The following is a 27980-nucleotide window of genomic DNA, read 5'->3' as shown; positions in this document are numbered from 1 at the left end:
TTTGAATATATTGGGAAATATATTGTACAATATGAAACATAATTTCTTCAACTGTATTATGATTCTTTGAGTGAATTTCGAAAAACTATTTGATGAATGACAAAAATTACAGAATCATCACAACTTTGGCAGTAGCCCATGCCAGTACTTTTGCAGCAAAATATAAAAAGAAAATTCAATTTTATATCATTTTTTCCTACCCAATAACTGCAGTTCATCTCGCCGGTAGGGCAATCGAAGTGTCGATAGCTTACTATAGCCACTGCATAGTTCATTGGTGGCGGGGTGGTCGGCTGAATACAGAAGACAAGGGGAAACGGAAGTGAATAAAGTAGTAAAACGTTTACCATAAATAATTTCCGATTTCAACTCCTTAATCACTAGGCTATAAAGGTGGCACACATATCTGACAAAACTACACATAGCAGCTGTTGCTCTGTTCAGAAATTCATGGCTGATAAGAGCACTAACAATTTATCTGATTTATTTCATAGAAAAATCTTTTTTTATATAGCCACTATAATTTTCATAGCTCAGCAATTCCGTAGCACACTGAAAAAAGTGACTATAGTACGACTGAAATTCAATCCTATTGTTTCTTTTCCTAGTGGTGGAAAATTGAACTTTCTGAGCTATTTTCTTTGCCGTTGATAACAGTGTTCGCGTTCAAATTTTATCTATTATCGGTCGGCGTGCAGTTGGAAACGTAAACGTTGTCATTTTTCCACTTATTTTGTATCTTTGCTCCACGTGTATTAAGTAAAATGCATCTTTCTATAGTTGTAATTTTCCTGATTTGCTTAGTTCTTCCTACTCTAGGTATAGTATATAACTGTTTTTTATTTGATTTAAATTCAGACTTTTTCTGTTATTAAATAATTTAAATGCCTAATTAAAATTTTGACAATTTTTATTCATCATCGCAGATCTTTTGCAGTTGTTCTCATGGATCACTATGCATAAAAATAAATTCCTTCTCAGCATTTTAATGTTCACTTATATTTTATTATGTAGTTCGTGTTGCTCGAAATTCTCACTTTTTTCAAAACCATTATAATAAACTGCATGAATTATTTTAAAAATCCCTAACTTGTGTCTTCTTGCCTTTAAACTATTTAACAGACTGCTGAAAATAATCACAACAAAAATTCATACTTTTTGTAAAGAACCACTAAAGTTGGACGTATGATTAAATAAGATATGCAATATATCATTAAATATTTCCTCTAATGAAGATGCACTTCATTCTTTCTTCCATTTAACTAACATTATGATGGAAAACAAAATCAGAATTTTAAGCTTAAGGAAAATATTTATGATGGATTGATTAACTGGTCTGATATCAATTTTATATGTGATAAGTATCTATGTATCATATTCAGATTTTCAAATTTGTGTAAGAACTGACAGAAATTTTATGTGTTTATAATGACCAAAGGTTGCTTCTCCTTATTATTTTACTGAAGCTATTGCTATGATTGTGATTTTTTTTTTCTGGATTGATATTAAATAGAATCAATTTATTAACTGCCATGTGAAAATCTCTTTTGTTTCTTGGCTTTTTATTTTGAACAAAATGTTTGCATTCACTTGTACTAAATTGTAATTGGTTTGTTTATAGTTTTCAGTAAATAAAGGCTGTTATTATTATGAACTTGTCTGTTTACAACCAACTTAATTTAAAACATAGGTTTTATTATAAATTATGTTAAAGCAGCTATTAAATATTAAGATAATTTTGAAGTGAAATTTCATTCTTATACTTTATTTTTCAGTCGATCATCCAATTAAAAAAAATTATATGCTGTGAACAATTTTTAAAATATTAAAAGAAAAATACTATGAGATTACACTTTGACGGTAAAATCTAGTTAAGTAGAAGAGTATGCTATTTGGAATTGTTTAAAAGCTCATGAATATATATTGATGAATTATTAAACAAAACAATTGTTTAGTCAATTTAGTTAAGGAAATAAAACATAACTTGATCTATCTATAAGATGCTGGGTGTAAGCAGGTTAAGAAAATCAATAAGATCTGAAAACATATTTGCAATTTTGTTGTGATTTATTTAATATAATTACAGGTCTGTCAAGGGAAAAAGAAAATTGTTCATGCTTATTCTGTTATTAGTGCTGTTAAAAAGAATTGTGAATTTTTTTACTTATTTGTTAAATTGATATTTAATATCATTACTTGTTAACTCATTTATTTTCATACCAAATATAAGCTTCAAATTATTAATTAAATATTTTAATCTTGTATTTGTAGGCGCAATATGTCAAAACCCAAAAGTTGAGCAAACTTCATATACAACTGTTGATGGAATGGTCATTTCTGATGTTGCTTTTATTACAGAATTCACACTTTCATGCGATTCTGGAAAGAAGGTATTTCATATAACTAAATCAAATCTTATTTGAAATTTTATTAACCTGTTCTGTAAATTATGCATTTTTTTTTTTTTTTTTTTTTTTTTTTTTTTTTTTTTTTACAAAAAATTACATATATCTCACTTTTTGGTTTTCACAACTATCGGGCTCTTTATTTGAAATTAAATTAATTGAATTATATAAATGTGTTTATAGGAAATCTTGTAATGCGGGGAAATATAGGAGTGTATTGTAAATAAATATCCCTACTGCATGATTTCCTTTTGCATGTGTTCTCACAATCTGCCTTTTTTTAACTATGTTAAATAAAGTCTACTGTAATTTGATTTTATTGATAAAATTCATTTATCAGATTTCTTAGAAATTACTTATAAAATAAAGTTTTAACTAATGAATTAATATTGTTTTAGTGTTTCATTTAGTTTTATAAAATTGGGTTAATACAAGAGAATATTTATGTTAATGGAGATTTGAAAGCATAACTAGTATAACTCAGTTTTTTCTCCTTTAACTGTCTTCTTGAATGTTGGAGCATTAATAGAATATAAAACCTAGAAAACAAATCTGTTTTCAATATCTGAGTATTTTTTGCATTTAAACTTTTGAGCAAATATACAATAAAATAAGTCCTCTTGTGTTTGTTAAATAATTTTTATATTGCAAATGAAATACATTTTTTTCAAATTTTTCTTAAAATGGCAGAGGATCTGCCCTTGAACATTTACCACATAAAGAATAGTTTGAATTTCATTTTTCAATAAAGATTCAGTCGTAAGAGCATGTAGGGCATCATTCAGAAACTATGGATTTACACTTTACAGAAAGCTTATAATGAACTGCTACTTTCATTAATGGGTTTTTTTTATTGTACTTGCATTCATTTTTTTTAAAAATAGCATTGTATTTGGAAGGATAGTGACATTTTGAAAAAATCTTGAATTTTTATTCCGTTTGTTTATACCATGCAGCCACATTTTACAAAATTATAAAATTTGTGACAATATACAAGAAAAGCATATGTGAATGTTCATAGAAATATGAGTATTTGTAATAAATTTTAACTGCACTTATGTGAAACATAACATTTACATATATAATATATCTAATTCATAATTTTAGCTTATATAAAAATTGCTTTTGTAGATTTAAGATTCAGACAAATATTGCAGTGATTTGTTTTTTACTTGCTGTTTTTAAGAGAAACTACTTGATGGGTGTTTTTCTGCAAATTGATAGTTTTTAAATAAATCTTCAAACAGTTATAATAAATTGTATAAGGGTTCAAATTATGCTAAATACCAATGCATAGCTATAAATAAAAATATTTTAAATTAGCAGTAAACCATTAGCACAGTGGAATTTAAAAAAAAAAAAAAAACTGAAGGTAAACAAAAACAAGTCTTTATTCCATCATGATAGGGAAGAAACAAATTATAAACTTTATGCAAACATTTTTTTAAAAAAGCACAAAAATTATAGTTATCGCAATTGATGATAAATTGCCGCTTCTGAAAATAGCTTTTATATGTGTCTCCTGTTTGTCAAATTCTCAAGATTCCTTAAATTTAATTTTAACAATACCTTTGTAAACAAATCTGTATTCAATAGTGTGGATACATACTTGTTGGAAACTAGTGTAATAATAGTACTGATCATCAATATTTTTATTATTACATTTTTTGGTAAAACTATAGCTGTCTGATTGTCATAAAGGATTGTCGGAAAAATTCAAACTTTTGATCGTGTTTTACATTTGCCAAATATTGGATTTATTTGACAGCAATATCAAGAGCAACTAAATTTGCCTTAGTACTTTTTGCTATACATTTCTGGAGTCTAAATCTCTATCCTGAAAAAACATCACCTGATGTCCCATTTATAGCCAGAAATTGATCTTGACCATGGATTTCTTCAATAGAAACCCATGATGCAGCTGAATATATAACTAAGTTTCATAAAGTAGCTTTTGACAAATTAATTAGCCTGTAGTGCATCCAACAAATTTCAAGATTCTTACAATTAACTTATAATAATGAACATTTAATTTAGAAGAAAATTCATCACCAAACTGTCAGTAAATAGAATAATCTGGTGAATACAATTAGCTAAAAACGATAAAGATTCTAACAATTCTCTGAATCTATATAATATAAGCATTCGACTGTTTTAGCATAAGTATAAAATAGGTTATGATCTAAAAGAGTATACATGTTAACAGTTAAATCATCATTAAATTTTTCTAATAACTTTTCAATATATTTAGTTTCATGCATATATATATATTCCCGTTAAACTCATCAAATTGAGCTTCTAAAAGATCACTAACATTTCAAAAATACACGATATCGGTTAACAGATAGAGATAAAAAGTAATTTTGTAACACTTTATTCACCTTTGGTAAAAATAAAAATCATCAGCATATTTAAAAAAAATGCTCTTATTTCCAAGATAAAATATGCAAATATTACATTAAGATTAAAAAAAGTGCAAAGTTTTTAGATTCGTAGCTAATTCAATTATGACAGTTTAAGACCATTCGATGCTTTCTTCAATTTCAAAATAAATACTTTTATCAACTTCATATCTTCTGGTTTTTCTGTGCTTATATCTTCAGTTGGAATTCAATGCAAGTAAACATCTTGCATCAAAATGCCTGTTTACCTACCATTTAAAATGAGTACCACTAAAAGCATTTTGATTATTTTAAAATCAATGACAGGTAAAAATGTCAACTGAGAAGCTTCTCCATATTTTGAGCATGTAGGTGTTTTTTATATCTTTTAACTGTCCCATTCTGTTTCAGTGTAAATACCTGCCTAGAAACCTCATTAAGCGAAAGTAATTCCCAAACATCACATTTTTTTTATAGTGTCCATTTCTCCTTGTATTGCTTTTCTCAAATTCTCTCTATTAAAAGATAACATTTCTTCTTGGGAATTTATTTTAGACCATTAATTCCAATTCAGAATCAAAGTTATCTGTGGTTTCATTTATTTTTATATCAGTTGGTTTAAAATTAAATTATCTAAAATTTAAATTTTCTTTTTCCATGCATATCATTTCAAAAGCTTCATTTAATCTCATTGGATTAATAGATCTCATTAATAGATTTTGGTTCTATGTCCCGTTTTCTTTTAAACCTCTACTCTCCTTCACCTATCTATTGTCAAAATGTAACAATGTCAATGTGTAAATGTAAATCATTTACAAATCATTATATTACAAATGCTGTTTTTCAAAAAAAATTCTTTAAGTTTGTGGGATTTTTTAACACAATAGATTTTATTATAGTTAAGATAGTATTATTCTCTATCCCTTTCAGAATATTTTTAAAATTCAATAATAAATTTATTTTTATTTTTCATTTATTCTTATTCAAGACATACAAAATAAAAATAATTATAAGAATGCAAGTTTTATACAGCAAAATCATTTGTGGAGTTAATTTTTTAAATTTTTTTCAACCTTCCAAAGAAATTACGTATATATTTGGTCATAAAGCAATATGTTAAAATAAGCGTACTCAAAAAATATCGCATGATTTTATTTATTGAATAAGCATAATAATATACAGAACATTGGAAATACATGAATTACCATTTCTTAAAAAATGTATGCATGACAAATTGCATTAGATATCTTGGGATTCTATATTCATATTTCTTTCTATGCTTATATCCTTGAAGTGTTATAGCTAAAACTTAGACATGTTAGTCAAATTTAAAATAGAATTAAATGGAAGACAGCAACATAATTAAAAGATGGTCTTATCTAGAAAAGAAGAAAAAAGTAGGATTTGTTGAATATACTAGTATTCAGAAAAAATTGTATAACTGAAACCTAAGAGACTACTTGATTGCAAAAGTACAAACACAAAGGTTATAAAAATTAATTCAAAATGCATCATAAAATGAATACAAATTCTCTAGTCAAATTGCAAATTCACTAAAAAAAAATTATTACATTGTTAAAAAAAATCAGTTCAGAGTATCATTAAATGGATCATATAAGATAAATATAAATAGCAGTACACAGTTACAAAAAACATTTTTACCAAATTATTTCAAATGAAAAAGGAAAGCTTTTTTGAAAAAAAATATGGTCAAGCCTAAATATAAAGAATTTATATTTAACCTTAATATAGTCCAAAAATGCTAATCATATATACTGTTTTTTTAATCTGTGCTAGATTTTATTTCATTATTCGAACAAAAAAAATGTGCTTCTGAAATTCAGAATATAGTTTCCAATATTCAGCTAATCCTATTTTGAACTTAAAATTTATTTTTAATTTGCTGTGGAAAAATGGTCATCTAAATTATCCTCCTCAATATTTCGAGTTTATCGGGCAACAGTTTTTTCAGTCATAGATTATGGATATATGATCTATAGTTCTGCTAAAAAAATAATTTTCAAGACATTGGATCCAGTGCACCATGTAACGCTTCGACTGTGCATTGATACCTTTGACTTCCCCAATCAAAAGCTAACATCAGGTAACCAAAAAAGGTGTTTAGTGAACTCGACGGAGTAGGTCGCTGTAGACGTTAGCAATAATAGTTTGGAGAGATGGTAAAAGTTCATAGTGAACAATTCCATTTGCAGTCCACCAAACGCTCAGTAAAACCTTCTGCTGATGAATATGCTTTGAATATGAGGTGACAGATATTATCTATGAATTCTCTGTAACTATTCATAACTATAGGATGCATTCTTCACTTCATCTTGTACAAAAAGTAAGAAAAACGTTTATCCCACCGTTCTTCTGTAGAATTGAAAATATGTCGAAATTAAATCTTTATTATTATATCAGTCTCTCCGCGGTCGGCTAACAGTTTACCTCCTTAGAAAGTCAATAGGTTTTATTTTTTAAATTCGTTCGAGAATTTCTCAAAATTTGACACATTAGTTATCTACCAAAATCTTTTCTCTAAACTCCGACCTCATTACCATAGTTTCATACCTGTTTATATTGATGGATTTAAATCTTCTACCCAGGCATCTTTTGCTTCTATATTTCCTAGTAATATTTACTCTTTCCAACTTCATTCATCATATTTAATTTTTACAACTGAAATAATTGCGGTCATGATTGCATTTAAGAGATTTTTAAACCTGGGATAGTATTTGCGTTAATAGATAGACCTGGATGTTATGTCAAATACATTGATTCTTTGAGCGTCCTGCAATCATTGAAGTCGGTGCATCCTCATAATCATTCATTAATTTTTAAAATTTTATGAAAAAGTGTATACTTGTAGATTTACCATGTTGGATATCAGTACATGCTGGCATAAATGGCAATGAACAGGCTGATAGGGCTGCTGAATTAGCTTCCATGCCTTATAACAAAACAGTACCAACAAACAATCTTAAAATAGAAAACAAAGAACATTCTTTAATTAGCATAGCGGGATTTCGAGACACATAATACACTTTATGCACTTAGACCTAATGCGCTTATGTATTGTTCATATTCAATGCACTCATCGGCACTTGTTGCTAAGTGAACAACCACCTGTCTGCTCACATTGTGATTGTGTTATCTTCATTTTTCATATTCTGATACTTTGCCCATTATTCATTTCACTTCGCCTTTAATTTTTTTTTTCAGACAACTCCAAATACACTGTCTGCATTGATTGGAAATGTATTACATGCTCATCTTTTCCTCCATTTAAAAAACAAGATTTTATAATACGATTTAATCGGTTTTAATTTTTATTACCATACTCTTAGTTTAATATTGACTTTACCGTCATTCCAAGATCATTTACAAGATTTTTAACTTTTGATTTATTTAACTTGTCATGGTTTAGACATTTAGTCTGCAGTATGGCCAACGAATGGCTCTTGTGCCTATAAGCCCAAACAAACCAAACCTAAATAATCCTTTATAAACCAATCTTACATTCACAATTTTTTTAATGGAAAATTTTCCGTGCATCAATTTTAAGATGGTTGAAACAGACTACATGATTTAAAGACACTCAAGCTGCCGCAATAAATGAGTACCTAAAAGAAAAAAAAATGTCTTGTAAATAACATCATTTTATTATTAAAAACTGTGCTCCAATGTAATGCAGAATTATTATGAATGAGATATTCACCTAAGAATTTATAGTTAGTAATTAGAATTCTAAAAAGTTATTAATAAATTAACTTTCTTGTATTATTAAAGTCCGGATCTATTTCAAATTATAATATCTTGCAATATTATTGGCAATCACAAATTTTATAAATGAAAACCAACACTATATCATAATTGATAGCTTTTCAACTTCAAACATTCATACGAAACATGTCATCAATCTCTTAGGAGAAAAATTGTCCAAAATTATTTATACAATCAAATCCATTGAATTTGTCTGGTCACACGGGAAATATTAAAAACAATCTTGTCGATTCTTTGACTTGAAACACTTCAAATTTCTGTATCCTAAACTGAATCTCTCATGGAGATTTGATTCAACATTTAAATGCATCTAAACTGAAAACCTAAAAGTAAGTGGAGAAATTCAAAATAGCTCACCGACTCTGCATATTTAAACAGCATCAAATCCCAGCATCGATTGCTTCCCTCATGTCCCAAATTTGATATCCTCACTCTCCTTTCGAACTGACAATGAGAGGGCATGGGTTCCAGAATTCAGTTCAGGATGAAATTTTGTATAATGGAAGTATGCCTTTAGGTTGCTTATTCAATAAAATATTAAAGCGCAATGGCCAGCCAATTTTCAGTAAATGGCCCTCAAACTTATATATAACGTACATGACACAGAAATAGCTCTTATTACGGGATGGCAATGGCAACAATCAAATTAAACATATCGATTTGTGGAAGTTTCAGCAGACTGCTTAATTCAGCATTTTTACAGCTGCAATTAATTCAACACTTCGCTGATCAAATAACATTATTATATTATTGCCGTGTTAAACGCTTCATTCAGTCAGAAAATGTAAAAGAGATTAAGGGATAAGCATTAATTTGAATGTTTAATATTCGAGAATGAAAATAAGCTTAACCATCACTATGGATGTTCGCTATGACTTACTTACGGAAATAGAAGAGAACCAAATTCCCATTCCAATCATTTCCCAAAAAGCTTTTTATTTCTATAGTTTTTTTTTTTTTTTTTCCTTTACTTTTAGTAAATTCTTCAAGTTTAATTTACAATGTTACAATGCTTTTAATGTTATGAAATTCAAATTCATCTATCAAATTATTCAATCTCTTGCTTTTGCTAACGTTAAAATTTCTTATCATTAATTCCAAAATAGGATTGTCACTTCCGCTTGTATTTCATAATATATATACTTTTAATTTGTGCCCACAATATTTTATTGCAGAATAATTCGGTTGAAGTCATATATTTAAGTAATATCAAATGAACTGAAAGTTTAAAAAATATCATATTAATTGTTTAATAGCCTAAAAAATCAATAATTTTGGCGAGCTGGTCGCCAAAGACGGCTAGTTCAGTATAACTTACTAGGGGATCCCTGCTCGCTTTCACTCGCCAACCCCGATCTTGTGTAATATTGTGCTTGTTGTTCATCAGTTCCAATTAGCGAATTTTTAAACAGTATTGGTCATTCATTCAAAGCGTAACCTTTCCGTGATGAGAACATACATTTTCTGATCGGCCTACTTCCAATTCAAAGCCCCAAATGAGAATATTCTTTGCTTGTATCTCCAATATTTAAATATCGAATCAATTTTTCACATTTTGCTGCCAACTTAGCAGCTTCAAGATCAACTTTTCTTTTCAAATTGCCAGATTGTCGCTCGGTCTTTTCTTCGCGTTTTTTTTCTTCCTCTGATATAGCTGGACGACCCATTATTATTTAAAAAAAAAAAAAAAAAGTGCAAAGTTAACACGTGTATTACTTAGATATTTAGACGATTGCTAACGAAAAGAAAAATTTCCGTTTGCCGGAAAAAAGATAAACTGGAAAGTTATGCATTAGTGTTGTCGCAGACGGTGTATCTAAAAGTAGAATTTACAAATAATATTGTTTTAAACTCATTTGGTGTTAATTAAAGCTTTTTTATCACCATTTCACCGTCAAGTGAAATATAAATACTTACTGCAACGTAAAAATATTTATTAAATATTTAAACAATACTGGCAAAACCAACCTCTTTTGACATCGGCCCGTTGACACGCTATCTACCAATCACAAAGCGAATAAGAAGCAATGTTTACATTTTTTTTTAATACATATATAATAGATTGATATACTAATAATGTCTGGCGTCACCGGAAGTCTGCATGGCACAGTCGAGAAAGTGTTGGGTTAGCAGCCACGAGACCCGAGTTCGGTCCTGGGGTAATTTTTTTTCCTTTTCAAAATTATTTCAATTTAATTTAATAATTTACAAATAGTTTTAATTAGTGTTTTTCATTTTTTTTTTTTTGCATAAATAAATGTTTATTCTAATTCTTGAATTATAATTTCATTTTTAGAAGAAAAATAATTAAAGATATTAACACGTTTTTCTTATAAGATTATTTAAATAAAATGAAAAAATTAGGCAGTTTTAATTAAAATGTAACTTTCGAATATATAAAATTTCATTCGCAAAAATAAATTTTCATTCACCTAATGTTTGAATCATAATTTTATATTTTAGCAGGAAAAAAAATTAATTATAATTACTGACATCATAAAAATATTTCCTTAATTTTATATTATATACTTTGACATCTTGCACAGTTTATAAATAATGATTATCCAAAAGAGAAACATTAAAAGGATTGATTGGAAAACAATCTTCATTTATTTTCAGAAAATCAGGCAGCGTACATACCGTATCATTTTACTTAAAATTTTAAACCGCCTACTATGCATTCCATGCCTTGAACACTTTTTTTTTTCCCCCGATTTTTAACCTTTGCACTCGGAAAAGTAATTTGATGCATAATTTTTCACCTAATGCAAAGATTTGTTTATTGCTCTGGAAAATAAATATATATAATTTTTAAAGACAAATTTCTTTACAAAATTAATCTACATCTTTTTACCGTTCCGTAGGCGTTTTTAACAATCAAAATTGAAAAAATAAATAAAATGCCAAAATGATGCACCGTCTTGAATGGCAAGGGAGAGGCACCTCTCGAAATTTTGAGAACGTTTGTGGGTATATTTTATATTGATTTCAGCTACTCCTTTTAATTTCCGATATAAATATGGCTTTGTTGAGTTATAACAAATAATTTGTCATTATTAAAATCCAAAATTTTAAAACTTTTAATGATTTTAAGATAATTGGTATTTAAATTTTATCGTTAAAATTATAATTTGAACACTTAAAATTAAATTATAATTCAAGCACCATATGAATGAACACAGTTATTTTTCTTTTAAAAATTACATTATAACTCGCGTATTAAGAGACAAAAAACTATTTTTGCTTACAGAAATGAGTAATATATTAATGTAAACAATCTTTAATTTGTTAATTTATGTAATTTTTAATATTAAAAAAACGCTTTAATGTCTATTTTCTTCTAAAAATTAAATAATAATTCAAGAATTAGGAGAATAAACATTTATTTATGCATAAAAAAAAGGAAAAACATTAGTCCAGAACCGAACTCGGAGTCTTCCGACTGCTCAGCCAGCGCCTTCCCAACTATGATGTGCAGTCTTCCTCTGACACTGACACATTATTAGTATATAAGCTATACTGGAAGTCTGAGGGCCATTTCCTCGAAATGGGTTGCTTATTGCGCTTTAATGTTTTATGGCATCCTAAAGGTATATTACCATTATTATACTAAATCTCATCTCGAACTCAATTCTCCAAACCGTGTCCTGCCCTTGTAAGATCCTAACTAGATCCTACAAACAGGTACAGATATCCGCTATTACTAACTCCGATGTACGGAGTTTGTAAAGTTGAAAATCTTGAACATCTACTTTTCAATTCCTTCGCTTTGAACGAAAAAAATATATTTCGTAGCCACATTAACTTTTTATCTTTGTCATTTTCTTGGATTTTCGATCTATCTGAAAATTCGAAAAAGAAAACCTTCGCGACAGAGAAATTTCTTCGTTTCAATCATGATAACTATTGATTCCCCACCCCCTTTCTTCCTGATATTAATATGAAATAAAGCAGCCAAAGAATGAAAGTGCATCTCAAAAACATCATCAAGTTCTGTTATTAAAAACGTAAACAAATATTTGCTGATATGGTTATCAGAAAAACTTTGTAATTTTGCCTATAAAAATGAGCATGAAAATTGCAATTAATATGTAGAAAATCTCCAAGTTAAAAGATAATTAATGAAAATGGCGAAAATCTTTTTAAATTGAAGTCAGTATAAAGACGATGCTATATTCAGTGTATTATTTTTAAAATCCGAGAAGCAATATATAACAATAAATAAGACATTAATCAGTCTAAAGAGATTCTTAATTAAATTCATTCTATTCCATTTCAGAGCAAACCATTTGTAAGAAAATTTTGCATAGTATATAGTTAAGTATGCTTAATTTTGCTGAAGTTTAATTAATACTTCTGATTTAATACTATTGTAAAATTTTACTTGGATTACAAATAGCAGCAAAACTATTCATGTTTTAAAATCCCATTCCAAACTGACTCCACTACAATCAAAATCTAAAAAGGATACAATATTCTATCCTAATGTTTAGAATTTATTTATGAATGTTTATTTCTTGTTTACAGCAATATTTGTACATTATTATAAAATCACAATCTGATTCTAATTTTATTGATAAAAGAATTATTAATTTGAAAATATTACAATAATAACAAAGACATTTCTTACACTAATAATCAGATATATATTGATATTTTTAAAATAATTTTTATTACCAAATCATATTTCACAATAATAATAATAATAAAATCAAAGTTCGTTGTTTTATAAACAAACACTATAATAAGTTTTAAAATGTTTTAAAAATATTTAAATCGTCTATAATAAAAGTTTTGAAGCATTTTAAACTTTTCATTCTCATTTTAAGGGATCTTGGATCATTGAAATTTAGTGAATATCAACGATTTACTCTTTAAGATGCGTGTCATCTTTCATAAAGAATCTGCTTCATCAAAAGATAAAATGAACTTAAATACATGGGATATACAATAACACAGTCTATTAATTTCAATAGAAACAAGGATTCCGGAATGCACTCCATGAAGCTATAAAAAGTAATTATTGCATATTAAGTATCCAACTGCAGGCATAAATTTGCGTTCATTTTCGTTAGAAACAGTTTCAATATTCAAAAGTGAGATGTTGCGATCGTTTGTTTATCAAACTACAAAATGAAGCCGTCTATTCTCACCATGATCTGAGTGACTTTTGGTCTATACCTATATTTACATTTGCTTTTAATGTAACTTTCACTCCTTGGAGAAGATAAATAGAATTCCTATTTGACATTTTCAAGACTAAACTCTCCTTTGGGCCGTTAATGCACAAAAAGACAATTTTGTCTACGAAAGATCTAACTATTTGTTACTATGACTTTTTCAATAAATCTTGAACTTCAAAGTTTTACTTATTTCAGTAGTATAATTCACTGTTCAATTTTCGCCATTACAATTATTTCGATAATTCTGACGCCTTTCACGTATAAATCTTTTGCTTGTTTAACTTTTCTATCTACATAAATAAACGTATCGGTATAAAGTAAAAAAAAAAAAATGTTAGTAGCTCCAGAATCAAAAATAAAAATTTTACTGTCGCCGAATCTTCCTCCCAAATTTGCATACACCATTCACTAGAAAAATTTGTCTTAAAACTATTTTTCAGTCTGAAATGCGAAGAATATCCGGTGCCATGATAATCTGAAAAATCATTTCGTTTTCTACATGCATGTGAGTGAAATCTCGCTGTAAATCCCGCTCCACTGCAGGCGAAACAGACACAGATTGCAGACACATTATTTATAACCTTCCATTTTCAAATAACGCTTGACTGAAATAAAATCGGCATCTTTTAATTGATATTGTGTGATATACCTGTAGTTAATCGGAATTAAAATATGTTAGACAAAAAAAGTTGTATTATCTGAAACATTTTCTTAAAATAAGAATATAAATTCAGCTAGGCGATTTTTAAAAATCGCCGACTGCTACTTTTCTTCATAATGTATTAAAAATTATTATTTATGTACTTCAAATTGTGTTCACAGTTGCTGAAATATAATAAGAATGTAATGAACCTTTAGAGTAATTGAATGAATAGATAATTTTTTATTAATAAAAACATGAAAATAAACCAAATCAATAGTTATTTTTCGTGTAAGTTGTTAATCATCTGCTGCTTTTAAATTTAATGTTCTACCAGAAATTTCCTTATGTGTATTGGCAACACTTTTTCCTACGTATTCTTGTTCTTCAATATTAAAATCAGCCACTTGAAACGTAATTTTAAAAAAAATACTCCATTTGCTGGCATAAGTTTTGCTTTCCTTGCCTGCATTTCAATTTAAACCATGATTTTATATAATCATTGGTATATAATTTTGGGCTCATAACCTTGTGAAGCCATCAGCGCAAAGTAGTGTTAGGAAAAAAAAAAAAAAAAACAGAAAATATACAATAACACATCTTTATTCCATCACGACACATAAAAGAATAAGTTTATACAAATTTAAAAGAAACATGGAAATAATACATTTACCTTATTTAGCGGTAAATCACCACTTCTGCGAATAAGTTTCTTAATAAGGCATCATAAATAACAAATTTTATTATGCCGTTCATATTATTTGTGCAAGCATTAATATTGTAACTCAATGTATTGTATATAATTTAAAGTATCCAGACACCTTTATGTTTTGTTTATACTTATTTGTTTACTACGGTGTTAAATATGAATACTCTTTTGGCATTTTGAGAGAACGGCCAAAATTAGGATTTGTTGCCAAAAATCCCATTCTTGCCCCATTTCAATCAATCAATCAAATATGAAGTGTTGTCATCTGTAACTGCAGTGATGGCAACTTGTTTATAAGTAAGGCTATCCAGTAATTTTTAGAAAATTTCTGTAAGAATTGCTCTCCATTTTTGTGAATGAAAACTGAAACACTCTGTCACAGATGTGGGGTGTTGTAGTCTAGCTTTAATTTAGTATTCCAGTTCACCCTACTTCTATGGGATTAAGATCCTAACTCTGATCAGACCAGTCTAGTTCTTCTGCACTTGTGAAATAAACCAGAACGTGGAATTCAAAATGTTCGGCATCAATGACAGAGCTTGCTCCCTTTCCCCAAAGGAATGATATGCAGTTCTTCGAGAAATATTCCAAAAATAAGTAACCTTCCTCTTAGAGTAGCAGCCATCATTGCAGCTGCAAGTGATCCACTTCCTATTGGTAATTGATGCCTCTGCAAGAACAAGCAAAGAATCCTAATCTTCTTATTATATATCGTGTTACCATTCTAATCTTTATGCAGATAATGTGATTCATGTAATATATTATTTTTAATGTTTGATTTACTGCAATTATGTATTTAAATTATAAATATGCATAGACAGTTAATATATTAATCTTTATACAATTTAAATAAACATTTGAAGATTCAAGTTAAAAAATTTGCTTTTGAAAATCTCTCATTATTTAATTTCTCTTAGAGAGCAACTGAAAATTGAGTTAATACAATGTTTAATATCTTTCTAAATCTTGATAGTATCAGCTGGAATTTCAATATATCTGCCATTGAAATTATAAAAACAAAAATACAATGTTTTCATATAATTTGATTCAAAACTCTGCATGTTGTAAGAAGACGAAAAAAATCCATTATATATATATATATCCTGGTGTCTTTCTGAATATAATGCTATTTTTATGTGCACAGCAAATAATTTTTTTCGTCCATTTCTTGCCATTCCCTTGTGATGAAAGCTCCACTGTAAAATAGAAGTTCAAGTGTTTTCATCTCTTGTAGAATTTTGTTGTGAAGAATTTAGAAAAAAAAATTAATATGAAAGTGTCCAAATTCTTTTGATCATATACTGAACATTAATGAATGTGAAAGAGTATAGAACTTTAAATTTATGAAATTTGTAATAAAGTAGTTTAAAATTCTTGCTCTAATTTAAAAGTTGGAATTATTTGTATAATATATAGGCAAAAAATTACCAAATTAATATATTTTACACCATATCTGCCATCTAAGTACTACAAAAAAATTTATATAATCATTGCAGAATGTATTAATTAATTAATCAGTGATAATTTTTTTAAAGATATTCATTAATTTGATTTCTGGGGGGGGGGCTTGATTTATGAAATACCTGTATTGACTCATGATTTACTTTTGATGCTAATGTAATTGTAATTTATATGTCCAATGGTCTGCAAGTTTTGTATCAATAATAAGTTTCATTCTTTTAACTAGGATTATATTCTGTTTGCTGATAAGAAAGGAAAACAACTTCCTGCTCTAAGATCTGCAGATAATACTAAATACCAGGTATGATAATTTTAAAATGTTACTGTTTTTTATTTTAAATTTCCTCTATTACTGGAGATGATCTAGCAATGTTTATATAAGCACATCTTGCTGATGTATATGTAATGGGTCCATTTGAATTTAAAATCTTTCTATTATTCTCTCATGCATCTTAAAAATGTATCAATCCAGTTCATAAATTTTCATCTAAAAAGAAATAGTGCATTGCTACCATGTTTTGAAATTTCCTTTTTTTTTTTTTTTTTTTTTTTTTTAACTTCTCTTTCCTAAAATATCTACATTTTAAATGTCGGCTTTGGAGAATTATTCTTTTCTATTACATCATAAAAAAGTCTCAATTTTTTCCATATACCATCAGCCAGAAAATGCTTTAGTCATTTGTACTTCGTTGTCAAGTCATTCTGAATGAAGCATCATTTTTATTTTCTTATTAGATAACAATTATTATAAAAGCCCAACACACAAAACAACTATATTTTCAAACACAAAACCACTATATTTTCTAGCTACCTAGGTTCTAAATTGAATCCTTATATTCTCATATATATTATTATGCATTTTATTATTTTTCTTAGCGTTATAAATTAAAGTCATTGTATGAGCTTGATTTCCTTTTTGTCTAAAATATCAGCATTCCAAGAAATGGGTGTGGAAGAGTGTTCCATTTCAGAATGACTCCACTGGCTAAGATGTGTGTTTTATTTCATTGGTTCATGTTTCAGGGTAGTAATTTCAGTGTATAAGTAGATGTGAATCAATTAGCTAAGTTTTCACCATAATTTGAATATTCTGTACTGTATTGTTTTTGAAGTACCAGGATTGGTTAATTTATGTTTATCAATTCATTTCAATGTAATTGCTTTTGTTATGCGTGTAGTTATATCTAATAGTATTAGCCTGTTATAGTTCATAGTACCATTAAATTTGCAGTTGTCTACTGCATGATGTTTTTTATTCCTATTATTATTATTCAACTGGTCTTAAATTATTTTTTCATTGTTTGTTTTTTCCCCTTTATTAAGCCCTAAATGTTTATTTTTTTCACATTATACCTTAATACATAATGCTGCAATATCTTATAGACTCTCTTAGTATTATTCTGTTCTCTTGTTTTTTAATGAGCACTTTTTTTTATGAAGTTTAGAATGACATGGTTTAATTTTTAACTATCTGGGTGTGTATCCAAAGATAGGAATGTCATCCGAAGATAATTGTTAACGTCTACAAGAACTCGTAAAACTTAAGAATTTATGCAACAAAAATCTATAATTTATTTTTTTCATTGCATTTTTATATTATAGATCTTCAATATACAATTTCTGAAATCAATTAATATGATGCCTTCTTTCTTCCTAGATAAGTTGGACTGAAAGTGCAGAGTCACTTTCTAGTGGAGAGCATGGTGTTAATGTATATGATGAAGCAGGATATGTTGCATTTAAAAAAGTAAGATCTTTATCACAATCTGACTTTTTGACTTAAGTTCACTTTTTTAAGCATTTCTACTTCTGAACTGTTTTCTTTTAGCAAGTTCCAAGAAATTTATTTGAAAGTTATAATATTAGTGTCAGTTTTCAAAAGTTTAGTGCAGATTTTTAGGGCATAATTTTGCAAATATGCATTATCTTGTTTCCATTTTATGTGTCCAACTCTAAATTTCATTCATATGTGGTATACTGCTGAATGTCGGCTGCATTGTCGTAACAGCATTATCTTTAGATAGGAAAGTCTGATTTTTCTTGCTAGATTTTCAAGTTGGGAAGAAGTCCAAGAATTAATCCGGAAATGACAAACTGGATCTTTCATCACTAATATTGCTATCATCTCCACCTAGTACAAATATTAATCTAAATACAAATCTAAAAGGCAAATTGATTTTGAATTTTCAATTTCTGATAAGTGTAACTCTAAATCTCTTGTATCACTTACATACCCTGATAATTTTAATAAAATATTTTAGTGTTTAATTTCATAAGATTCTTGAAATTGCAATAGATTATTCTCTGCAGTGCTTGAGTCCGGCCCCATTCTTTCTACAATAAACCATAAATGTCCTAAAAGTCTTGGAGATGTTATACTATTATATAGCTATGGAACATGTAAACATATTTATTGGATATAAAATAACATATTACAAACATTAAGAATTTAGAACATATTCATACCACGATACAGTTACCAATAAGCTAAGCTCATGATATGACATCAAAGGCTTTAATCATAGCATATGTAGTGCACATAATTGTTATAGTTATTTTTCTGGCTTTTCATTCACCTCTAAACTTTAGACTCGAGACTTTTTTTGTTTACTGAAAGTAGCTTCAACTGGATCTTAAAAAAATGCGAGTAATATTTATTCTTCTACTCGTGAGTTATTCCGTAGAGCTAAAACCATTCTCTAAAGTAGCTGTTCAGTATATTTTTAATGCAAGATAAGCGTCTTTGGATTTCTTAATTTGGGAAGCCTCTTCCATGCTGCTTCTGTTATTTCATTCTTTAATGAAATTTAAGGCCATTTGAAATGAAGTTCAAACTTCTACAAAAATGTTTGAATTTATTAGTCTTAATTAAGTAAAACTATGCACCTTTGCCTGCACTGAAAGCATTTTGGATTCTGTGATGGGAAACTAGTGATTTACATTGATTTATAATTTCAGTAAATGTTGGTCTGTCATACCTGGTAGTTACAGGATATATCGAATATAATCTGATGCCTTGCATTTTTGTGTTTAAAAAGATCCAAATCTAAAATTTACTAAGATTTCTCTGGAAATGAAGTTCAGGTTACATTTTCCTGGTAACTGCTCGACTCTTCTATATATTCAGTGCAACTCTTTATTTTCTCTTCAATTCTTTTCCTCATTCCCCATCAGTACACAGAACACTTGACTATGCTTAAATGAATTCGATTTAGTAATTCTGCTTGATGCACCTTTGGAATAATAATTCTGCAGCCTCTCTTCAGCAATCTAGCTTGAACTGATGTTATCAATAAGGTGCAGAGTTTAACTTTTTTCTTTTATGGTCATACTTTTAGTGCATAATCAGTAAGCTTTTGACAAGTCTCATTGCTATTTTCAATCTTATTATATGCTTTTGGCTGCTCGTCACTCCCAAACCATACAATGAAGCATTTATGGTAACTATCTTTCTTTTTCTATAATAGACATCTAAATACCTGGCGTTTCCTGACTCTTCAGTTTCTGGAAAGTTTCTTATTGTGGTAATTTCGAGGCGAAAATTAATTTATTATTTAATACAGAAGTTTTTGAGTAATTAGAAATGAATCTTGCTAAATATTTGTTCATGCATAATAAGAGTGTTTTCCCCTCTTTATTCATTGACGTGTATAATTTTCTATTGCTGTTTTATTTGTTCCTCAATGAATTCCTTGTCCATCTATCATATAATATAGCAATTTAAGAAATGTCTGAGAGAAACTACATTTCTTCACATTTAATGTCATTCAAAGGTCTTTTAATCTCTAATAAACTTCTATGAGTCGCTAGTCATATTCTTCTAAAGTAATATCTATTAAATTATCATTCATGTGACAAGCTTTTCCTGATATATATTTGTGTCATTCTTTTTTTAAATCTCTGAAGCAGAAGGAATGCCAAAAAGCAAGCTTTTAAATCTAAACCTACTGAATGGTATGATAGGATGTCTTTTTATCTTGAAGTATCTGCCTGAGACCAAAGTTAGTTTCCATCTTTGAAAATATTTTAGCATCTACTAAAAGATTTAAAGTATATTCCGACTTAGTGAGTGTTAATTCAAGCAGTGCATTTTTGTAAAGCACTTTCAAGCCTTCAAAATTTCTTATCTTGCCATTTTGGAGGTACTGTCACAAATGATGAACACCATTCTGTTGCCTTTATGACTGGAGTAATAACTTTTTGATCTGTCGTTCTCTTTAATTCAATTACAACTTGCTCGAAACGTTCAGAAACATTTGAAATTTTTCTTCCATTTTAATCTTATATGATTTTCCTTTTTAAAAGCATTATAGCACTGCAGGGGTGTTTGTGCTCCGGGGAAACCCCGGAATTCCGGGGATTTTGAACTTCGATACCCGGAAATTCCGGGGATCGTCGTTCAAAAGGAATAATAATGAATTATTTATTTTGATCTGGGTAATTTTGTTTGCTTTGAAAGCAGAAAACGCAAGGTCAGTGTGTGTGGTGAAAACTTTTCCTTTCTTTCTCCAAAGGCAGTGATAATGCGTGAAAAGGGGGAAAAAACTTCTTTTTTGTTCTTTCCTTATTGCGAGTTATGACTCATTCCCCTGGTTCTCGGACATTCTCTTCTGGATTCTTTTCGGCAAGTGGGTTCAAAGGCCTTATCTCTCCTGGCGTGGTGCCAATAAGTAGAGAAGGGGGATTTTTCGCCGTATTAGCTATTTGTCATTGATCGCTTCGCAACTTTTTTTTCTCCGCTGTGTAAAATTTTCGTTTCATTTATTGACGCACGTGTAAATTTTTCGTTTCGTTTATTGAAATATTTTTTTATTTATGTACGCAAGAGAATTTCACTATGAAATTTCTCGATATAAATAGTGATATTATATAATTAGAAGGTGTCCGGAATGCATTTAGGTGGAATTGGATTGAACGGAGAGATGGTAATGGGGATACCATCGGCACATGGTGCAAGAAAATAAATGTTGCTGGACAAGCATATTGTGTTTTTTGTAACTCACTGCTGAAGTATGGTAGGGAAGGATTCAAGGCTTTCACAAATCATTCTAAAACTGTGACGCACATAAAATATTCAAAGTGCATTAGACATTCAATGACTTTAAGTAATTATGCTAATTCAAAAAATACTGATGACTTACTGGAGACTGATGCTCGGCCATTGGATATAGTGACAAGAAAAGCACGCCAAGAGGTATTAATAACTTCGTTTATCGCCGAGAATTCTCTTTCTGTCAATGTAGCTCCCAATTTAATTGAACTCTGCAAACAGTTGAGGCGCGATTAGACGGCACTAAACTCGTTGGAAATGTCCAGGACTGCTGCATGTTATAAGATGAAATATGGGCTCGCAAAAACTATTAAGGAAAATATCATTAAAACTTTAAAGGAGACTCCATTTTCTCTAAATTTGGATGAAAGTACTAGCAATGCTCAAGAAAGTATACTGGCAATATTGGTGCAGTTTTATGACAACAATCAAAATGAAGTTGTAGTTCATCATTTTGCATCTCTAAAGATGGAATCTTGCAATTCAGAAGCTGTTTTTAAAGCAGTTGTTAATACTGTTGAAGATAATAATATTCCATGGGCAAACTTAATTAGTGTATTAATGGACTCATGTAACACCATGCGTGGAAAAAAAAAGGGTATTGAAACCAGACTACGATCAAACAAAGCACCCCACTTATTAGATATTGATGGTGACACATGTCACACAGCTAATAACTGTGCAAAAAAATTTGCTTCTTGTTTTGATAGATACTTAGAAGATTTGTTTGATGACATCTATTTTGATATGAAAAGCTGCAGTAAAAGAGAATTTTTTCAAAATCTGTGAATCCCTTGCCATTAAAAAACTTAAGCCCTTGAAGAGACCAGACCATTGGTGGGTGTACATTTTATGTGTTTTAGAAAGAATCAAAGATCTGTGGGATGCTCTTATTGCATTTTATTTTCACTACTTGGATAAAACTGATAAAGGGGATTATTTTTCTTATGTTGAAACTGTATACAATAAAAGAAATATTTCTGCAGCTCAAAAAAAAAAAAAAAAAAATGTTGAAGGGGTGTATTTTTGCTTGCATTTCCAACAACTCACAAAGGATGCTTTAGCTCGGATAAAAAGAATACTAATTGGGTTATTTGTTATGCAAAACAAAACTTTATTGCATATGGCATTATATTCAGCAGTATTACCAGAGTTCAACACATATATTAAATTATTTGAAACAAAAAAACCAATGCTTCATTTAATACATTCCAGTATTTATAAATTGATGGCAAAATTTTTCTCTTTTTTTATGATGCCAGAAAATATAGAGTTCACATCTTATGATGATTTATTAAAGGTTGATGTCACAAATCCAGAATTCCATCTACCTAGCAAAGTAATATTTACTGGTGCAGAAGCTTCCACTCTCCTGAAGAAATTATCAAAAAATCATCCAATAGCAAAAGAATTCCAAATTTCTCTGATGAAAGCTTATACTAATACAGCACAGCATATGAAACAGAAATTACCCCTTAAAAATTCATATCTAATTAGTTTTACAGCATTAGATCCAGAGCTAAGAGGTAAAACCAGTACAATATTAGCTTTTGAAAAATTATCACCTTTTATGTCCCATATTTTTAGTGATAATGAAAAGTCAAAAGTAGAAGCTGGAATAAGGTTATACCAGAATGATATTGATATCACCAAAGAAATGCTCTACACATCTGATGAAAGTGGAAATCAAGTCAAGTGTACAATTGATAAATATTGGTCTAAAGTTTTTAATTTAAAAAATGATTTCACAAATGATTATAAGTATCCTACATTGGCTAAATTGGTCAAAGCCTGCCTTAGCTGCTTCCATGACCCATTAGTGGAAAGTGCATTCAACTTAATGGATACACTTGTCACTGACTATAGAACCTCTCTTAAGATTGATTCCCTAGATGCAGTGCAGACTATTAAATATGATTTAATGGCTTCTAAAGAAACCTCATGTGAAAAATATGGCTCAAAAAATCCAATGACTGATCCAATTCACAAAATTCTCTTACTCAATGTGAACAGAAGTTGGAAAACATATCAAGAGGACTTAAAAACACGCATTTCAGATGAGTCACCTATAAAAGTCTCTGAAAAACCTTCTACATTAGCAGAAAAGCAAACTGCTTCTACCTCTGCATGTGCAGTTCTCGAGGAAATTTCTTCAACTGTAAATGAGGAAAATAAAAGTCAACCTTCCTGCAATTATGAAGTTCACCACAAAAGAAAGACAAGCCCACAAACATCAGAAAATAAAAAAAAGCAGCAGAAATTAGATAATTTTTTTTTTTAAAGAATTAATTCAGGTAATTTAAAATATTTACATAAAATGTAGTAGTTTATATGTTTAAAAATTTATGGTTATTAATTTTGCAAAAAAAGTAATTCATTGAACTTTTATAATTAGGTCATTCAATACTTCATAATTGTAATTTTTCATTTCTCCCCCCCCCCTTCTCGAAACTCCAAAATGTCGGTAGTAAGACCGTAAAAGTTTCAGGGGATTTTTTGGGGTCCCACAAACACCCCTGGCACTGTTACCATGTGTTGTATACGTTTGTTTAGGTGGCTCCATGCTACTAAAGACAGCTATGAAACATTAAAAAGACAACTATTAGATGCAAAACAAGACAGCTACATAAAAAGTATTAAAAATTTAGTATATAAGCAAATTATATTACAGTACAGATAAAACAAACTCTTTAATCATGATATAACCAAAAAGGCATTGTTTACAGCACAACTTCTGTGTAAATATTTAGTCATTTCCTCCAGCTCATTACATTTTAATGGACTGTATAGTTTTAAAAAAATAATACTCTGTAGAGTAAGAAGTGATATGTGACGACAGTTAAATTTTTACAATAACAAACATGTTATGTATTTTATCTATATATTTTTCGGTCAAATAAAATATTGACAATAGATATTACAAAATTCAATGCTTAACAATTTCTGAATTTTACCCAAAATTAAAATATCAAATTTACTCTATGGCCAAGAAACAATGTCTTCTTGTGACATACATAAGAATACAAACATAAGAATGCAATCAACATGTAGATTTAAAAGTACATTCTTGCTATAAATATACAGTTGCACTAATTATATTTAGTAAAATATAAATTTTTGAGTTCACTATCGCTCTCGCCACCATTTTGATGCACTTCCTATTTGTGATTTTTTCAATTAGAAATGTGATCACTTATAGTAAGATCTTTAGAACCTTACAGTTGCCTCATATAATTACTCTAAAGTTTCTGCATATATTTCCTCCGTCGCATCCTTTTAAGAGTGTAAATCCATTAGTAGCCTATTATCTTTGAATTTTGGAGGGCAAGGATTATTTCTCAAACTTTGCCTTCTTTCATTACATCAATCTCCTTTGCCATTTATCAGAGTGGGGAGACTTGGGAGCATCTTTTCTATTGTAAATGTCTGGAAACTCAAATCCTTCACTGGTCTTTAAGATTGAAATTTTGAAGATTTTTCACTTCAGTATAAAGAAACTCTTAAATTTTTAGAAACTTTGGTCATACTCTATACTATTATCCCTACAATATCTCTACATTATTGAAAGATTGTTATCCAGTATTTACGCCCTTAATAATGATAAATAATATGATAATAAATGTCTTATTTAGTATCGATCTAGTGCTAAATACTTAGCAATCTAGTACCGATCTTATTTAGTACAAAATAATTAGTCTAGTAAAAGGGATTGAAACACATGCTTTTAAATTAAATTTACTGATGAAAAGTAGTTGCAACTTAATCGTTACTGCTAAAAAATTTTGCCAAATCTTTTGGGTCCTAATAACAATTAAATGAGTTACAAAACTCATTCATCTTGAATTTATTCCACTACATTGTTTTAATGTTTGGACAAGAGATGGGAGAGTTAAGATTTTTTAAAAAAAAAGTAATTAATTTCATCAAAATGCTTATTGCAGGTTTCTGATGATTTTGCTCCCCCAAGCTCCAGATATAGTATTCTCTAATTTATATAGTATAATACAGTGCTTAGCATGTAAATCCATTTATTTCTGAGTAGCTTAAGCATTTCTACAAAAACATGAAATCCAAATATTCTAAAATTTCTTAGTCCGCTTATGGCCAAAATGCGATTCGAAAAGTGCTTTTTAATATATTGTAAATTCTGTTTGTATAAATCAGTCTATGCTGTCCAAAAGCAATTTCCATTTTTATTATCACTAAACACAGCATTAGCACAATTCATAATTAAGAATTATGATTTTGCTAACGTCATAGGTTAAACGATTTAGAAAACTTGCCTATCTGTCAAAACATGAAAACTGTAGATGCAATTTGTATGTTGCGTATTATTGTCCTGTGCTATGATTGCGAATGTATGGTATAGCCTCCTTGCTACTGGAACTTGGATCTCACATCTTTTTGCAGTGTCTTCTACTGTTGCTTATTTCTGTTAGAAAATGTTCAGCAGTGGAAACAAGTTTCCAGGAAAAGATAATTCATATTCTAACAGCTTCCATGTCTTATGTTGTCAAAAGTCAACTGATAGCTGACTTCTTTGACAAAATACACAACAGCAGAAAAATAGTCCACTGATACCTTTTTCTCAAATTCAAATCCAGCCCCTTCTGGACCCCATAGTCAGGGATGAAAAATGGTGAAAATTGAGCTTTTTAATGAAAGTGTGAAAATGCATCTTTATTATTTCCGATTAAAATTAAATGGAAATGAATAAATTTGAGTCGTTACTTCAGCTTCAACTTACAACATGACAAGTACCAAAAGATAACAAGCCAGCTAATTACCAGGAAAAACAAATCATATGACTTAAATAGTGTTTGTGTCCAATATACAGCAAATGGAAAGATTATTACATATAATATGACATCTTGCATAGAGTACTCATAAGAATGGGAAACAATTTAATGAATGCAGAACTTCAATTTCAACAATCTAAAGCAAAATTGGTTGTTGTTTTTTAATTAAGTTACTAATGATTAAGCAGTAATCAACATAATTTCAATTATCATTTGTTTAATATCTCCCTTATTTACAAAGGAGATTTTTAATCATAGATGTCTTTTTAATTAGAATTATTTTTAACACATTTTTGCCATAGAAAATTAACTTTGCAGAACTTGATTTTACTTTTTATATTTGATTACTTGTTGTAACTGCTTTTAATGTTTCAGGTATTCGATTTTTATCCTCCTAAATGGATCTTATTGTATTTGAGTGTAGAACTCCAAATTCAGTATGTGTGTATATGATAATTGTTTTATTGCAACTTTCTATTTATATTATTTTGCTCATTTTATCACTTAGGCACAGAGGAACAGTGGAGATACTTCTGAAGTTCCATCCGCTTTCTTCCTTTCACTGTATCACAGGGTATGTAGTTTTTTTTTTTTTTTTTTTTTAAATATTATTTAAAATATTTTGATTTGATACTATTAATAAATTGAAGGCAGTAATCATCATTATTATTTTCTGTCATATTTATTTAAAATATTAATAAATATGTTATGTCACTGTTTGAATATTAATATAAATAAAAGCCATTGTGCCTATGTATATTTATATGTATGTTCCTCTTTTGATCCTAAATCAAATTTTACGAACTTATTTATTACATGAGACATCAGGAAAAATACTGTAAACATTTAAAAATGCAAAAATTAATTTAAATTAAATAGAAATTAGCGAAAATTTAGGTTTTTACATTTTAAATATTCCATTTTTTTTTTTTTTTTAATTTCTTGTTTATCGTTTGTGTATATGCTTTTTATTGGTCTTGGTAGTGATTTAACCAGGTTTAATACTAAGCATAGGTCAATTTCTCAAATGAAAAACCTTTTTTTTTATGAGTCAACAATTTTCATAGCAAATATTAATAACTTATAGAGAATTAATTGTTCATAGTTTTTGAAAACCGTCTGATTCAACTGATATTTTAATTAAATACAGATTATTAAACAATATTATATATGAAAGGATTTTAATCTTGAGCAAATTGGGATGTATCCCTTGTGTTTTATTGCTGTTTGATTTTATAATGAATTATAACTTAGGAAAGTAATTGTATACAATAGTTAAGAAATAAATTATGTACCAGTGGAAATGTTAAATATGAAAATTAAAAATATGCAGATTATTCTTTTCTTTAAATTTTGAATTATTCTTTGTTTCTTGAGCTTGATTTTATTTATTATTCATTCATTATTATTCATTCATATTATTTTAGGGCACTTATTATGGACCATGGGTATCAACTGAATTTATAGCTGCAACCACTAGCATTTTGCTATGGTACATTGCCTTCTCAGCCAGATCAAATCTCATGTCATCATAAAAAATTTAATAATAAAAAGTATTTTGATAATTTA

The 27980-nt window shown here is 28.8% G+C and overlaps 1 protein-coding gene across 1 annotated transcript; it reads left to right on the top strand.

The window, feature by feature from the left end:
- Positions 1 to 664: 664 nt before the first annotated feature.
- Positions 665 to 27980, top strand: LOC129960282 (translocon-associated protein subunit delta-like). Its single transcript, XM_056073586.1, has 6 exons — positions 665 to 819; positions 2272 to 2390; positions 16789 to 16863; positions 18220 to 18309; positions 26920 to 26985; positions 27839 to 27980. The coding sequence occupies exons 1-6, from the start codon at positions 765 to 767 to the stop codon at positions 27944 to 27946; spliced, it is 513 nt and encodes a 170-aa protein (XP_055929561.1). The 5' UTR covers positions 665 to 764; the 3' UTR covers positions 27947 to 27980.

This window comes from Argiope bruennichi, chromosome X2, assembly GCF_947563725.1.
Source record: "Argiope bruennichi chromosome X2, qqArgBrue1.1, whole genome shotgun sequence".
Classification (NCBI taxonomy): Eukaryota; Metazoa; Arthropoda; class Arachnida; order Araneae; family Araneidae; genus Argiope; species Argiope bruennichi.
The sequence above is the reverse complement of the archived record's forward strand: the minus strand, read 5'-3'. Positions and strand labels throughout refer to the sequence as shown.

Coding starts and splice junctions, on each gene's coding strand:
- LOC129960282 (XM_056073586.1), top strand. CDS start 765: ATGCATCTTTCTATAGTTGTAATTTTCCTGATTTGCTTAGTTCTTCCT. Junction 820..2,271: donor CTTAGTTCTTCCTACTCTAG/GTATAGTATATA, acceptor TTGTATTTGTAG/GCGCAATATGTCAAAACCCA. Junction 2,391..16,788: donor CATGCGATTCTGGAAAGAAG/GTATTTCATATA, acceptor TCTTTTAACTAG/GATTATATTCTGTTTGCTGA.